The 14,193-nt window shown below is 38.6% G+C and overlaps 1 protein-coding gene across 2 annotated transcripts in view; it reads left to right on the top strand.

Moving 5' to 3' along the window:
• LOC147885417 (high mobility group B protein 9-like) overlaps positions 1–4,604 on the top strand; it is a 31,820-nt gene extending 27,216 nt beyond the window's left edge. For both annotated transcript variants that reach the window (XM_087396924.1, XM_087396923.1), the window contains exon 6: positions 3,787–4,604. In XM_087396924.1, coding sequence (XP_087253050.1) covers positions 3,787–4,113 — 327 coding nt within the window. In that variant the 3' untranslated portion in view covers positions 4,114–4,604. The remainder of the gene's footprint in view (positions 1–3,786) is intronic.
• The last annotated feature ends 9,589 nt before the right edge of the window (positions 4,605–14,193 follow it).

Genomic DNA, 14,193 nt, shown 5'->3' with positions numbered 1-14,193 from the left:
TGTGCTCCCTGCAGCTGTACACTAGCTGGATCATTAAGGCTTTCCTGCCTTTTCCTTTGAGGAGTTGTGGAGCTCTCTTGCTCATGGGTACTCACCATGTTTATGGTTGTAATATTTAGCTGTCAAAAAGTGCAGCAAAGATATTCTTCCACCAAACTATCGAGGCCCACCTCTTGAGAAAGAGTGTGTGGTATCCCGGCAATGGAACCAATGAAACCGGCCTCTAATCACTCAGAGGGCAGTGGAACTAAACCTTTAATCACTTCAGCACTTATTTACAGCTCACAAAGCATATATCACAATCATTAACCATTGCACGATCACCATTTGGCATTTACCCATTTGTTCACAAACAAAACCACTGAAAAAGAGATGGAGTCTAGAATGCCCCTGCTCAACAAACATAGACAAGTGCACCCGATTGGCCCCAAACACCGTGGCACCCCTTTCGGTATTTCTTTATATTTCACAGTGAAATGATTACAAGTTGCATCTGGGAGACCTTCCCTGCAATTGAGCACGCAGCCCCAATTCACTAAGCCTTCGCAAGGCTTTCAAGCATAGAACATCATCACATAAGTGCACTTAACCCATAGGCTCAATCCAAAGGCATTCTCTTTTCCATATGCAATTCCATTGGCTGTCCAGATGCAGTCACACTGCACCCCAACTGCACTCTCTTTGAGTGGTTTCCAGATGGCATTCACAAAGCTTTTCAAAGCTCCAAAATAAAATCAGCAAAGTACCCAACCAAAGAATGACTCATGTAGCACTGCCTGGGTACCTGTGAGCCAAGAAAGAGGCGGCACACGAGGCCAACCAATAGCTTATGGCAAAAAGAAATTGCAGCATCAAAATCACAACTCACCAAGCCCTGAAAACTTGAACCAAGTCCTCAATCGCCAAGAGGACATAGTAGCCAATGCCCAATTGCATTCTCAGCCAAAGAGGAGTGCAAAGGCATGAAGAAAGAGCATTTACAAGAGCCGACCAGCAAGAATTCCACTCAAAAATGTGAAAAGAAGCACTTCTGTCGCGAAGAAATGGGAGTTCTTGGGCTCAAAAGAAGCGTGCTTCAGAGAGGAATGCATTGAGAAGGTTTTGGAGAAGTTTCATCGCCGGAAAGTCCTCCAAACCAGTCAACCAGCGCGTGGGACCACTCGAAATTCAACAGAAAGCTGTAGCTTTGCAAGAGGAGAGGCTCAGGAGGCGGTAGAAGCAAAAAGGTCCAGAAAAAGCCACTTTTGCAAATTCGACCAGCAAAAGAAGTGCTCAGCTCTGCCCGTTCTACCAAATGCACGGAGGGAAAAGCATATCACTACGAAGGGGAGACAGAGGGGAAGCCATCGGGCCAAACGGAAGTCGAGGAATCCAAACGGGTGAGGAGTTATGAAGAAAAACGGAATTCAGCTGAAGGAGGCTGAAAAACCAGTCCAAAATCTCAACAAAGGAAGAAGATGAGAGAGAAAACCACACGTGTGAAGTTTAGAAGGCCCAGGAAGGTCTAGGAATGGCAAAGGAGCATGTAGAAGGCACTAGAGCCACCTGGAACTCTAGGGGGACCACTGAAGGTACATGGCCCTCTAGGGGGCCCATTAAAAATGCCACATCATCATTTTCCAACAACCACTCTTTTAATTCCTTGGAATGCCTTTGGGCCTAGGGATTAATTACGCTTATGTGCTAGGCACCATGCCGCGTTTAATTACACATTATTAAGCCCATACTTGGACTTTTAAAACCAAAGTTGTCATGGTCTTGTAGTACATTAAAGCACTTAGAATTTCACGTCCCCGTAACATCTATCATGACTTTATGGCTTAGCGTCTAGGGCTGGCTAACCATCTAATTTAGGGCCAAACCGTGGTCAGGTCAAACTGACCTATAGCTTGGGTCAATTGACTAGGCCTGGTCCGTTGATTGACCCTAGGTCGGCCACATTGCTGGTCCTAGGTCAGCCACTTGGCAAGGCCCTACCCTCCTTTTATTCATCATCTCTTGGATCATCTCTCTCCACCTCACTTGGGTGATTCCTTTGCTGTATATACAGTTGCCATTGCCTCATGTTTGTGTCGATTCTCTCTCTCTCTCTCTCTTTCGATGTATGCGTCCACACGGCAGCACTCTAATAGGGGCGTACCTCAAATGAGTGTTCATGGCAGTCTCGAATATCTCAAGTAGTTGGAGCATGCTTTGTACCAACTATGGTTTGAACATATGATTGGTACTTACACATAGTATCATAGCTACGAGGAAACGTCCCCCCCATCTCAGAAGACAATATTGTGTCTCTCTCGAATTTGAAACATCAAGCATGCATATTCTCCTTCAAACCTATGATTTCATTATGCTTTATACAAAGATTGAGCTGGAAGATCTGAAGTTTAGAATAAAAAAGCATGTGGCTGAAGTTTTTAGCTGAGATTTGACAAAGATACATGCAAAGTGCTAAAAGTTGAGAAAACAGCTTATGTTTTGAAAAATAAAGATCATGACATCGATTCTAAAAAGAAAAGATACACAAAGGTAGTGAGTGTTGAAGATGTTTGCTTTTGGATATATTTTATTTTAGATAATCTTTACATGAGTTTATGGGATGTCTTATTTCTATCAATACCTGCCCTTTTTTTTTACATAAGCTTAGCCAAGTTAGGCGTTTTATAGATGATTTATTTGTAACAGATGTTCTTGACTTTATGTGCAAAAATGCGTGTGCTTTTGGAGAAGGAATATATCCTCGTGACTCTTGTAAACTGAAGTGCACTTCAAGAGGGGATTCTTGTGTTTTCTTAGATCTTAGGCTTTCTCATCTACTGTAGGATTAGAGGTTGATATATATGATAAACATAAACAACCTGAATATAGTGGTTTACACATTACAAAAATGCCTTGCATTTACTCAAACATTTCTGATTTGGCAAAATATCGAGTCATTTCTTCCCAATTCCATAGATTTTTCCACCTTTGTACAACTAAGGAGTCTTTTGTCACTCAATGTAATAATTTGATCACTTTACCAATACACAAGAGGTATAATCCAATAAAATAATGAAAAAAGTACGCACAATCTTTAGATATGAAGTCTTTTATATATGGTGTATCAGCCTTAGGCATGTTTAGAATGATTGAAACATAAGCTGAAAACAAAAAGTGGGGAGCTGAATGGTCCGTTTGCCTTTTAGTTTCAAAAGAGAGTTTGATTGAGCATGCGTGCTTCCTAAGTTAGGATTGTAATATTGCACCTTTGTAGGAAGCGGTACATAAGTGCAAGGGCCTCATTTAGTTTTTTATGTTTTAAATAATTCATTCATTGTGTAAATTCTTTCTTTCATTCCTACACATGAGAGAGAGAGAGAGAGAGAGATTTTATTCTTGTTTTTTGGAAGATTTTGTTTCTTGATCTTTCTTTCTTCTTTCTTTCTTGTTTTCTTTTTCTTTCCTTTTTTTTTTTTGGGTTGTATTTTAGTAAGCGCTGGATTCGCCCAAGAGACTTCGCGAGTCTTTAGAAACCCAATATAGCTGCTTATGCTTGGGCACTGATGACAACATACGTAATGCTTTGCTTGCTAAGTATGCCTTTTTTTTTTTCAAAAAAGGTTTTTTTTGCCTCTTTTTTCTTCTCTTTCGTTTTCTCTTTTATTTTCGTGTAGATTTTTGGACTTTAGAACAACAAAAAATATAAATTTGTATGATTGGATATATTCTCGTCTTACGAAGGCATATAAAATACGAGCATTAGAAAGCAGTGGAATGACAATTTCATAATCATGATTGCTGGAACTGCAGGTGTATCAAGAACAAGGCTTGAAGGACAAAGAGAGGTTCAAGAGAGAAATGGAGGAATATCATGAGAAGCGTAGGACCGAAGCTCATTGTCAAGGCAGTGGACCAGTAGATGTATTCAAGCAGCCAGTGGTAGAGTGTGAGAAGAGCAGAGATAAAAGGCCTGATTGTTCGACTTCTGGTGTAGCTGAAGCAGAGTCATGCTCAGTGCTGATTGAGGAAGAAAAGCGTGAATGTGATGCTGCTGAGAAGAAAGACACAGAGGTAAACAATGGAATTGAGGAGCAGATGTCTTCAGGGCCACCACATGATCAAGGGGCCACTGGTTAGCTCTGGGATCATGTCATTGTGCCAGTCCGTGGAGCTTTGGTAAACCATATTTTGTGAAGGGGCAGCTGGGTAGCACCTGCACCCATTCACTTGAAGTGCGCACACCTCAGATTTATGTCCTTAGTTCTTGCCCTTGATTGGTGAAATTGCGGCTCTGAATTGGACTTGTGTACACTGTATACTAGACCTTCCAAAGGGCAGCTCATTGGCTGTTCTCAATCAATGCCTGCTAACGCATTGATGAGCTAGGATTAGTGATCATGATGTAACTATATTTGCAGAGCAGTGCACGTGTACACCTCTCTCTAAAGGTTCTTGCTCTAGGGCTAACTTTGAAAGTCAACGAGTTTACAGTGGGAATGAAGCTTTGTTGCCTCTGTTCTGTCATCTATGGGAGCGGCCAGGCGATTTCTCCGATCTGGATCTCTTCAAATTGCTTTCATTGTCGTCCCTTTGTTTGGGGGGTGTTTTTCTCCCTGCTGAATTAACTTCTGAGGTTTTGTTTCTTATGTATCACTAGTGCTAGGGTGCTGGAGATACAGTTTCTTATAGATGTCAGCACTCACTTGCGAAGGGTAAATGTGGTGTTCTCCCTAAAATTAGTATTTAGCAAGTGAAGGTTGTGTTCTGGTTTCTACTTTTGAACCTTGTGCTGAACGTGCTAGTCTAGGAAATAGCTATATGTTATACTTGCACGGATGACATACTCCCCTTCTAACATCTCCTTTAAGGTTCGTTGGCTCCCATGTAGAATCCTCCTTGATGCGATCCTTCCACTTGTAGAAATGTTTTTGCAGCATCATTCTTGATTCCCTTGAACTTATTAGTGACTCGCTTAGGTTGGAATCCATAACAAGCATAAAAGGACCTAAACTTGTACTCGAAAGCTTTTCACTATTCTATCATGGGAAAACAATTTTTTCATAAAGACCGTCTCTTGGAAACATATGCATGAAGGGTATCTTTGAATGTTGGTTTACTCTTTCTGTTTGGCCATTAGATTGTGGATGCTCCGAGAGAGCAAATTTTGAGAGTGGTATCTAGCTTGTCAAAGACAAATTTCTAGAAGTTACTCGTAAACTTCTTCATCACTATGTCAATTGACGAACCATAGAGCCTAAACAACTGATTAACAAATTGTTGTTCCAATTGACTTGTTGTACGGTTGATCTAGTAGGTAAAATTTGGCTATCTTTCTAATGTAAACCATATGGCATCCTGACCCTTTGTGCATTCTTGGCAAACCGGTAATAAAATCCATGGAAATACTTTTTTCATTTAATACCATGGATTTGCAATAGTTTTAATAAACCTGTACTCCGTAGGGGCATTAAGCCTTGGTTGCTTTACAAATTCACCAACCTACCACATAGTTCTAGACACCTTGGTCAATCATGAAGCTCCCATCTTGGACCTTTTGCCAATATGAATTGAAGTGTCTATCACTTGCGCAAAGCCCTCTCAAGGATTGTAATAGATAGGAGGATATCTCCATGTAAATTGCCTTATAAGTTATTCATAGGAAGATCATATTATTAACCTTGGTTGCACATATTTGTTGTATCTAGTGATTTATTATGGCTACCAAGAAATTTTTATCTCGTTTGTCAAGTCATGGTTTCTTTACAAAGAACCAATTCTCAGAAGATACATAGCTAGTGATTTATTACGGCTACCAAGAAATTTTTATCCCATTTGTCAAGTCATGGTTTCTTTACAAACAACCAGTTCTCAGAAGATACACAGCTTGCAATGGTGCATTGCTAACGTTTTTTTGCTAAAGCTAAAGCCATGAAGTTTCTAGAAGAGAACTACACAGGTATTTTTTCTTTTTATCAATGTTTTTTCTCACCAGGAGCAGTTCTTTACTAGGAGGTTTCGAATATCAAGTGTCTTGAAATGTATACTATTGTGCAATCTCTATGTATAGACACTCAATTCATGCAATGAGCTCTCCTTCAAGACATCCTTTGGCTGTGGTGTATTCTCAGATTTGGGCTTTGTTTGGGTAAGGTTTGTACAAGGTTTTTTTTTCCAAGTTCTATCATAGTGACATGTGATAGCTCAATTTCCATTTCTACCCTTCTTTATAAAGGTTCTAAATTAAAGTCTGAGTACAAGTCAGCTATAGAAATTGACTATGTCTTTTTGGGCTTCTATGGTGTATTCAACCCACTTCAAAGGAACGATAAAAAGAAGAGGATAGAAGATAAGCACATAAAGAAGCAATTTTTCTTGAGCCCATTTTTTTAAGTGCATGTTCATGTACTTTGAGTTGTAAATTCATACTATTTTATTGTTAGGGATTAGGCATTGCCATTTTGTCTATAAAATGGTAAGTCCTTCTCAATGATGAAGCGTAATATCATTGTTGAAAATTTTGATGAAACTGGCTTCTGTACATGGGCAGTCTCGATTTGTTACCTATTCATATCAGGCGTTTTGCCACTTGTCAAGGGCACCAAGAAAACTAAGTAGAATGATGAAGATGACAAGGAAGGTGATGAGAAGTCGAATCATTAATCATGCTCCATCTGACCAAGGATCTCATTCACCCTGTCTCAGAGCTCACATAGTTGCAAAAATTACACGGCGCCAAGGGCCTAAAATTCAAAGTTGGCACTTCAGATTCAATTTTCAAAAGAATCATGGCATAATCGACTCCAAAGTAGATGAAGATGATAGCCATTTCAGTGCTCCTTAAGAGTATGCCACCCAAGTATGATTTCTCAATGATTCCCTCATGTCAACACTCAAGAACCTTCCATCTCCATCTTTTGAGAGATGCATTTCTTCACGTCTCATAGAAGAAAACAAGGTGGAGGATTCCTCTATATCGACATCCACCTCCACGACTTGCACTCAGGCCTTAGCTATGTCTACCAAGGTTCAATTAAAATGTACCTTTTGTAAGAAAAAGGGGCATAATGGAGTCTAGATGCTTCAAGAAAAATGCGTCAAAGAAAAGGTGTGGGAGATGGGACATCTTTTTTGTGCATATGTGAGCAGCAGTAACATAGAAAGGTTATTATTATGGTAGATATTAGTAAAGGTTATGAAAAATACCTTTATATGGACTCCATATTAATAAATGTTATGAAAAATGTCATTTATTTAGCTTGTGAAGTTTAGAAAAATAAAAACTGGACTCACAATAAAGGGGAAAACTTTATGGAGAAAAGCTAGGCCAAAAGATGAGAGATCTCTTACACCCTTATCAAAGACATGCTCATTATATTCAAACAATTACTTTCCAATGAGCATGTCGGAGTTGCTAGCTTTACACTCAGATAGATCTCTAGAATTCTTATGAGATTTTCACGTTCTCCCATTTGCTATACTTTATACAAGTCCTACTCTGAATACAAGCGTATGTGCTTCAAGGCTTATCAACCTAGAATAGTTTGGTTTTATGCATAAACAAAACATCACAGAGGACATTTTCAAAAGGCTCGCACAATAGAGTATGCCTTGTCTCAATAATAGAAAATAATAATGGTTAGTATTGATTTTGATAGGGCCTATGATAGTCTGTGATAAGATTGTATCCTTGCCACATTGGTTGGTGGATTTGGCCATAAGATGCTACACATTGTGGAAGCTCTCTTTTGCAATGCAACCTCTATATTGAGAAATGGTGGCCATGTCATGAAACATTTTTAGCTTGCCTATTTAGTAAGACAAGGCCACACTTTATCCTTAATGTTATTTCCTATGATTACCCAACTACTTCCTTAGTAAGTTGTAGTGCTTCAAGGCAGAGACACAATTCCAATAGATTCTCTAATGGGTAGCATCGATGAGTTTAGAGTGTCTCAGACTCAAAAGGTAGCAAAGAGATGTGTTATGCAATGCCCCTCTTATAGGGGCCTAGAGCTAATAAGAACAAGAAAAATGGATTCACTGGATTCCCCAAAACAAGATTATTGGGTTTAAATGTCGTACTGGTGGTCGTAATCCCTTTTCTAGCTGCCACGCCTGGAAGCATTTGATGTTTCAAAAAAGCTCAAAGGGAATCCAAAGAAATTAATTTAGCTTTTCCTTTGGTCTAATGCATTTGGCCAAATGAAGATGCAAATAGTGTCTTAGGATGCATTGACCAGTAGTAGTATAAGGAAGATGGAGGGATGCAGTACCATTTTAAAAAAAAAGAATATACTTATAATATAATATAGGAAATCATTTGTCTCATTTTCTAAGTTTCATAGTAGCTTGCACATCGTACAAGTTTAAATCCTCTCTAAAATACTCAAAGTTAGATTATCTAATGCCAAGATATCAGCCACTTGCCATTAGATAATTCCTACATGATGACTCTCAGTGATGATCAAATCATCCATATAAATGACAACAGCTACCATTTTGGCATCCTCTTGCTTCACATAAAGTGAGCTATTAGCTTTTGATTGCTTCAAATGCATATATAGCAAGGTCTTACTTACTTATTCTTTCTCACCAAGCTCTAGGAGCTTGCTTCAGCCCACCTCCTCATGCAAGGCACAATGTAGAAATGCATTTTTAATATACATTTGCCTAAGTTTCCATCCATACATGCTTGCCAATGCAATTCTTGTTCTTATGGTTGTCATCTTGACAACCGGGCTGAATGTCTCGCCCATACTTTTGTGCATATCCCTTAGCAACTAATCTTGCGTTGTACCTCTCTAAGGTACCATCTGACTTACATTTCACTTTATACACCCATTTACAACCAACAACATTCTTACCTTCTAGTCATTTCAAAAGATTCCATATGCAAACTTTTCCTGAGCTTCATAAATCTTGTAATGTTTTTTTGGTATCAATAGATGGAAACTTTTTTTGAGCTATTGCTCGTTGCCCACTAGTTATGAGCATTTAATTCACTTTTGTTCATGTTTAGCCTCAAATTATTTAAGGATGGTCTTTGCTGTGGTTTCCATAAACATTTTTTAGCATTGCAATTTTGAACAATTGCAGATGCTTAAGTATGCTCTCATTGTTTTGTCCTTGTGATTGCAATATCCATAATTCATGGCATGCTTTTGCAAAGTGTATCATGCATATCATCATTCACAAAGAAAAAAGCTCACTGCCTAATTTTATTACTTGTGGAAGCTCCACTTCAGAAGTTTCTTTTTAAAATCGCAATGTCAAGAGATGCCTATGAGGAGTTGATTATATGATTTTTGAGCTCCATGGTACTTATCGACGTTGATTGGACAAAAAAAAAATGTATCATTTGATAATCTGATTTTCTTAATTGTGTGATGTCTACCAACTACACAAACTATTTACTTGAAGTTTGCTATTAAGAAATACCTTGAGCTCCTTGAAAAAGTTGAGCTACCAATATAGCTAAATGATCTTCCATGATTCATATGCTCAAGTTTAACATCTAAATTCATAGTTTCAAACTCACATAGGTGCATAAAATTTGAATCCTAAGGTTTAGATTGCTCTATCTCTTTGGATCAACCAAGTGCTTTGTAGACACTAGCTCTACAAAGAGGATAAAACCAAGATGGGAGATATACTTTTGGCTTTGCTAAGGAGAATTTGACATGTGAGAATGGCTTCAGGTTACCAAAGAAGCTCCGACCAAAAATATTGAGTTTTATAGGCAATCCAGCTTCCCTAAACCACTTCCACAAAGACAAAGTACATATAAATTTAGAAGTTCTATATAGCAAAATTAGTTGGGATGCGTGTCTTCCAAATAAGCTATTAAGTGTTGTGAGCAAATTCTAGTCACATGTATTGAACATGTTGATGCTTGAATAGATAACTACTTTCTAGATAGACTCTACCTTTTGGTAGCTATTTCTTTTGAACAGAGATCTATTCCTTGTGCTGGCATACTTGGCAAACAATGGGTTGTCTCCAGCAAATATACAATCCATGGTAGAATCAAGAATGCTAGAAGGATTTGAGCTTAGAGAAGATAAGTCTACATGTCTATGGAATTCACTTCATCCAAAAGATAGTGGAAGCCTTGATAGAACAATAGACATAGAAAGGCTTTTACTTTTGTTCCAACAAATCTCAAACTCAAAGATGCTCATTCACTATATCAACAACATTGTTGCATCATTCATGTAATGGAGTCTATCAATCATAATGTAGAGAGATTTTCAAAGAATGACTGCCATTAGTTAGGCTTCAAATTCTAGCATAAGCAAACCCAAGGCTATTGCAATCATATATATGCTCCAAGATAGTTTCCTCATTTTCCCTATCATAAACATTACTAGGACAAGCAAACAATGAGTGCATTGGCTTTCTGAAGAGGAACCTCTACTATGGGAATTAGTTGAGACTGAGATCGACATTGGTTCTTGCACCCTAGTCCCTCGCTTTGAAGTGCTTTTTCCAATGACAATACTCATGAATAAACAAATCCAAGACAAGATCTACATGTTGCAGAAAAAGATAAAACAAATGGAACCTCCGCTCCTAGCATTTGTGCAGTAACACATAGCATCCAAAAGATGAAATCAAAGATATCTTAATGCTATTGTGGACACACCCTCAAACCCATGTTGTTATTGTGATTGTAGTCTAATATTTTAGAGGTAGCTACAAGGGCTAAATGAGATTGGTGTTTCAGCATTCAATTCCATATTTGAACTAAGCAAAAAAGCTTGCAATTTGCAAAAAACAAGGGCATGCAAGAAATGCATGTAGACTTTGAATCAAGGCATGTCACCAAAGTTCTTCGCCGGAATTCTATTCAAATTGATTCATGAGCTGAACTATGAAGGGCAACATGGCTTGCATGGGAGTGTCATTAATGTAATGGAAAATGTAGAGAAGTCACGAGTCCTACAAATATTTCTAGATGATGAGGCATGCCTACTAGTTGGGATCGCATACAAACATACATGAGTGGGGTTGTGTGACCGTTAAAAGCATTGTGTGACCTTATCTCAACACGGCTATATGTTGATAATAACATGATCCTAAGCAATGCTCGAGTCAAGCATATCACTGCTCTATAAGCAATGGAGCAAGATATAGTTCCACCAAGCACAAAAACTAATAAAGATGAGGTTGATGATGGCTTGGAAATAGACACATTGGTACACGCATTGTATGCGGAGAAGTTCTATTGATTGTTGCTTCTGTGGATCTTCCTGTTCCCCAGCCCTCACAACGAACCACCGTACAGAAGCCTTTCGACTCGTACGGCTCGCCCTCCCGGATCAAGTGCTATTCCATTTACGAAATTCCCTAACGACACTTACCCCTGTTGGGATAAATTGCCTTAGGGGTGCGCATAGCAACAAGTCATTGACCATAATGCCTCCATCATACATATTGCACCACCCACAGACAACTCATCACTTAGCTTGTTCAAGGATACATTTTGTGAGGAGATGTCTTTCTTGACCTTGTTCTTTAGGCAGAGAAGAGTATGCTACCAACTATGTGAGAAAAGCTACCAAGAGATTGCAAAATGGGGACCGATCAATAGGACACAAAAGATTTGCAAGAAACATAGAGAATCTATTCTTTAAAAAATGTGAAAATACTGATCTCAAAGATTCTATCTTCCACTTGGGTGTGACAATGAAAGGGGAAACTACAATGCCAAAAACTTAGCACAAAGGATGCTTGAGATGATACAAGCATTGAGAAATTGCTGAAATCAAGGATAGGGTATAAAGACTTTGATGCCTTGCGAGCATCAAAGGACTACAACAAAAAGATGAAGAAAAATGTGTTGGCAAAATGATTTGCCACCTCGAAATGCCTACATTCTTTGTGACATCCTCATGTGTTGAGAGATGATAGCCAAGCTTGTTGCAATGCTTGCAAATGCTAAATCAAACAATCTGATAATGAGAGCTAGGCGTCATACTTGCAACATCTTTTCTGGTATGGCCCTATCACAATGGCTAGATACTATGTGCATTGATTCAATGTAATCAAGCAAGAGCTACAAAGAAATGAGGCAATTGTCACCAGTGTCTCCGATTGCTTTTTTGTCATAGAGTTATAGCATAGAGACAGCCAGCATGACCATGTCTTACTATGGATTAAAGATCGCCAACTCTTACAAAATCGCCAACATTAAATGTAACTGCATTCATTGAGCAATACATATCTGTTGATAGTGACATCTTGCCCCCATTGCCATGTGATGCTCAAATGCACTACCATTGATGCACATGCAAGAAAGCATGCAAGGAATGTAGATACAGCTCCTAGAAGCCACCAATGTGATAAACATGCATCTTGGAACCAATCAATTGCTACATTGAACCTTGCAATCTGCAAGTTTAGTTATTAGTGAAGAAAATAAACAAATGATTTGCATCAGCTTGCCTATGACACAAAAATTTTGTTTGATGAATGGCTAGCATTGTTACAGACAACAAAAAGTAGATACATTCAAGCACCTAGATAATCTGCAAGCAAGCCAACAATTTTCATGAAAAGAAACCCAAAGGACATTTACACTAACAATTTCAACCCCAAGTTATTTTGTCTCTAGTATGTAAACACAGATATCCAATTCATCCTGAACCCACATGCTACAATAGCATATTGCATGTCCTATATCACAAAAGTAGAGACCATCATAACTAAAGCAATGAAGGAAGCATTTAACTACTTCATAAAAAATAATCTCAACACAATAGAGCATTTGAGAAATCTTGAAAACACAATGATAAACACTCAAGAGATAAGTTTGCAACAACAAGCTATGTACATTACACTGTCATTGCCTTGGCAAGCTGCTCGTGCTACCAGAAGGTTGTCTTCGTCAACACTTCCTATGAAGAAGATGAGACACTACTGCTAAAATGCAAATTGTGCAAGCCTTAGATGATCATGATACCGAGGTGTTCTTTGAAGATATCATGCAAATATATTCAAACTGTCAACCCACATTAGGTAACATTTGCTTGGCTGAGTATGCGTCACAATACAAGACAACCAAAGGTAGGCAACAAAAGGTGAAGAATGCACAATCATACACTTTGTGAACTTCAATGAATGCAAGGATCCTACATGCGTCTACCATGACAATTGCTTGTTGTACATGCCATTCAAGCATGCCGAGCAATCTACCATGAGAATATATGGATACATGGCATGACGCATACAAAGAAAACATAAGCATTATGAAGCAAAACAAAGATGACTTTTCTAAATCAATTATTCCAAGCATAAGAGATAGCAAGCTAGCATAATCAAGCAACAGCGTAGCAAGCAAGCAATCCAAGTATGATATCGTGATGGACATGCCAACACATAGAAGTATTGATAACAACAATTAAGACATCCATAAAGCATATAGATTCAAGCCAAATAAGGATTACGATGCTGAGGTAAGACAGTTGAAGACAGAGTAGCAAGATGACATCTTGCTCCCGCAAGAGACTACAGGTAGAGAGCACAATCCCCCTATTCTAGAGTGGTGGTGCCAGCACTAACATTATTGTTCAAGGCTTGATGCGGCACTACTCGTATATGATTAGGAGTGACATAGACAACCCGATGGTATTACTCATGGCCTACATAGGGAAAGTTGCTTTCAACATAAGTGGCACAACAATTCACTTAGATTTGCACCTTCCCTTGGTTACTCATAGCCCAACAAATCTAACGGATGAGAAGCTAGATAACTTGAATGTGCTACACACAAACTTAAAACTAATCATGTTTGATGAAGCATTGGTAATCGGGCAGAGAATGTTAAAAATCATCGTCACTAGATTCTGCTCAATCAAATGCAATCACATGAAACCATTCAGTGCCTTTGTTATTATCTTCTATGGAGACCTTTATCACAAGCAAGTCCAATTAGAGATACTTAGACCTTCATAAGGATACCTCACCCAATGAACTTGGTTCAATGCTATGAGATAATGAAGACAATGCACCAATAAAACAACACATTCATAGAGATATTGAACAAAATAAGAGTTGGCCAACAAACTAATGCAAACTTGAACTAAATGAACAACATGTTCCAAAACAAACTTGACCAGATATCGAGGTGGCACACATCTTCTTCACAAATGCTCAAAAACAAATCCATAATCAATATATATTCAAAAAACCTATTGGAGCATCTTACGTTCTACC

This window comes from Dipteris shenzhenensis, chromosome 25, assembly GCF_047967505.1.
Source record: "Dipteris shenzhenensis isolate YYH24624 ecotype China chromosome 25, Dip_SZ_1.0, whole genome shotgun sequence".
In the NCBI taxonomy this organism is placed as follows: domain Eukaryota; kingdom Viridiplantae; phylum Streptophyta; class Polypodiopsida; order Gleicheniales; family Dipteridaceae; genus Dipteris; species Dipteris shenzhenensis.
Note: the sequence above shows the minus strand (reverse complement) of the source record. Positions and strands in the feature narration are given on the sequence as shown.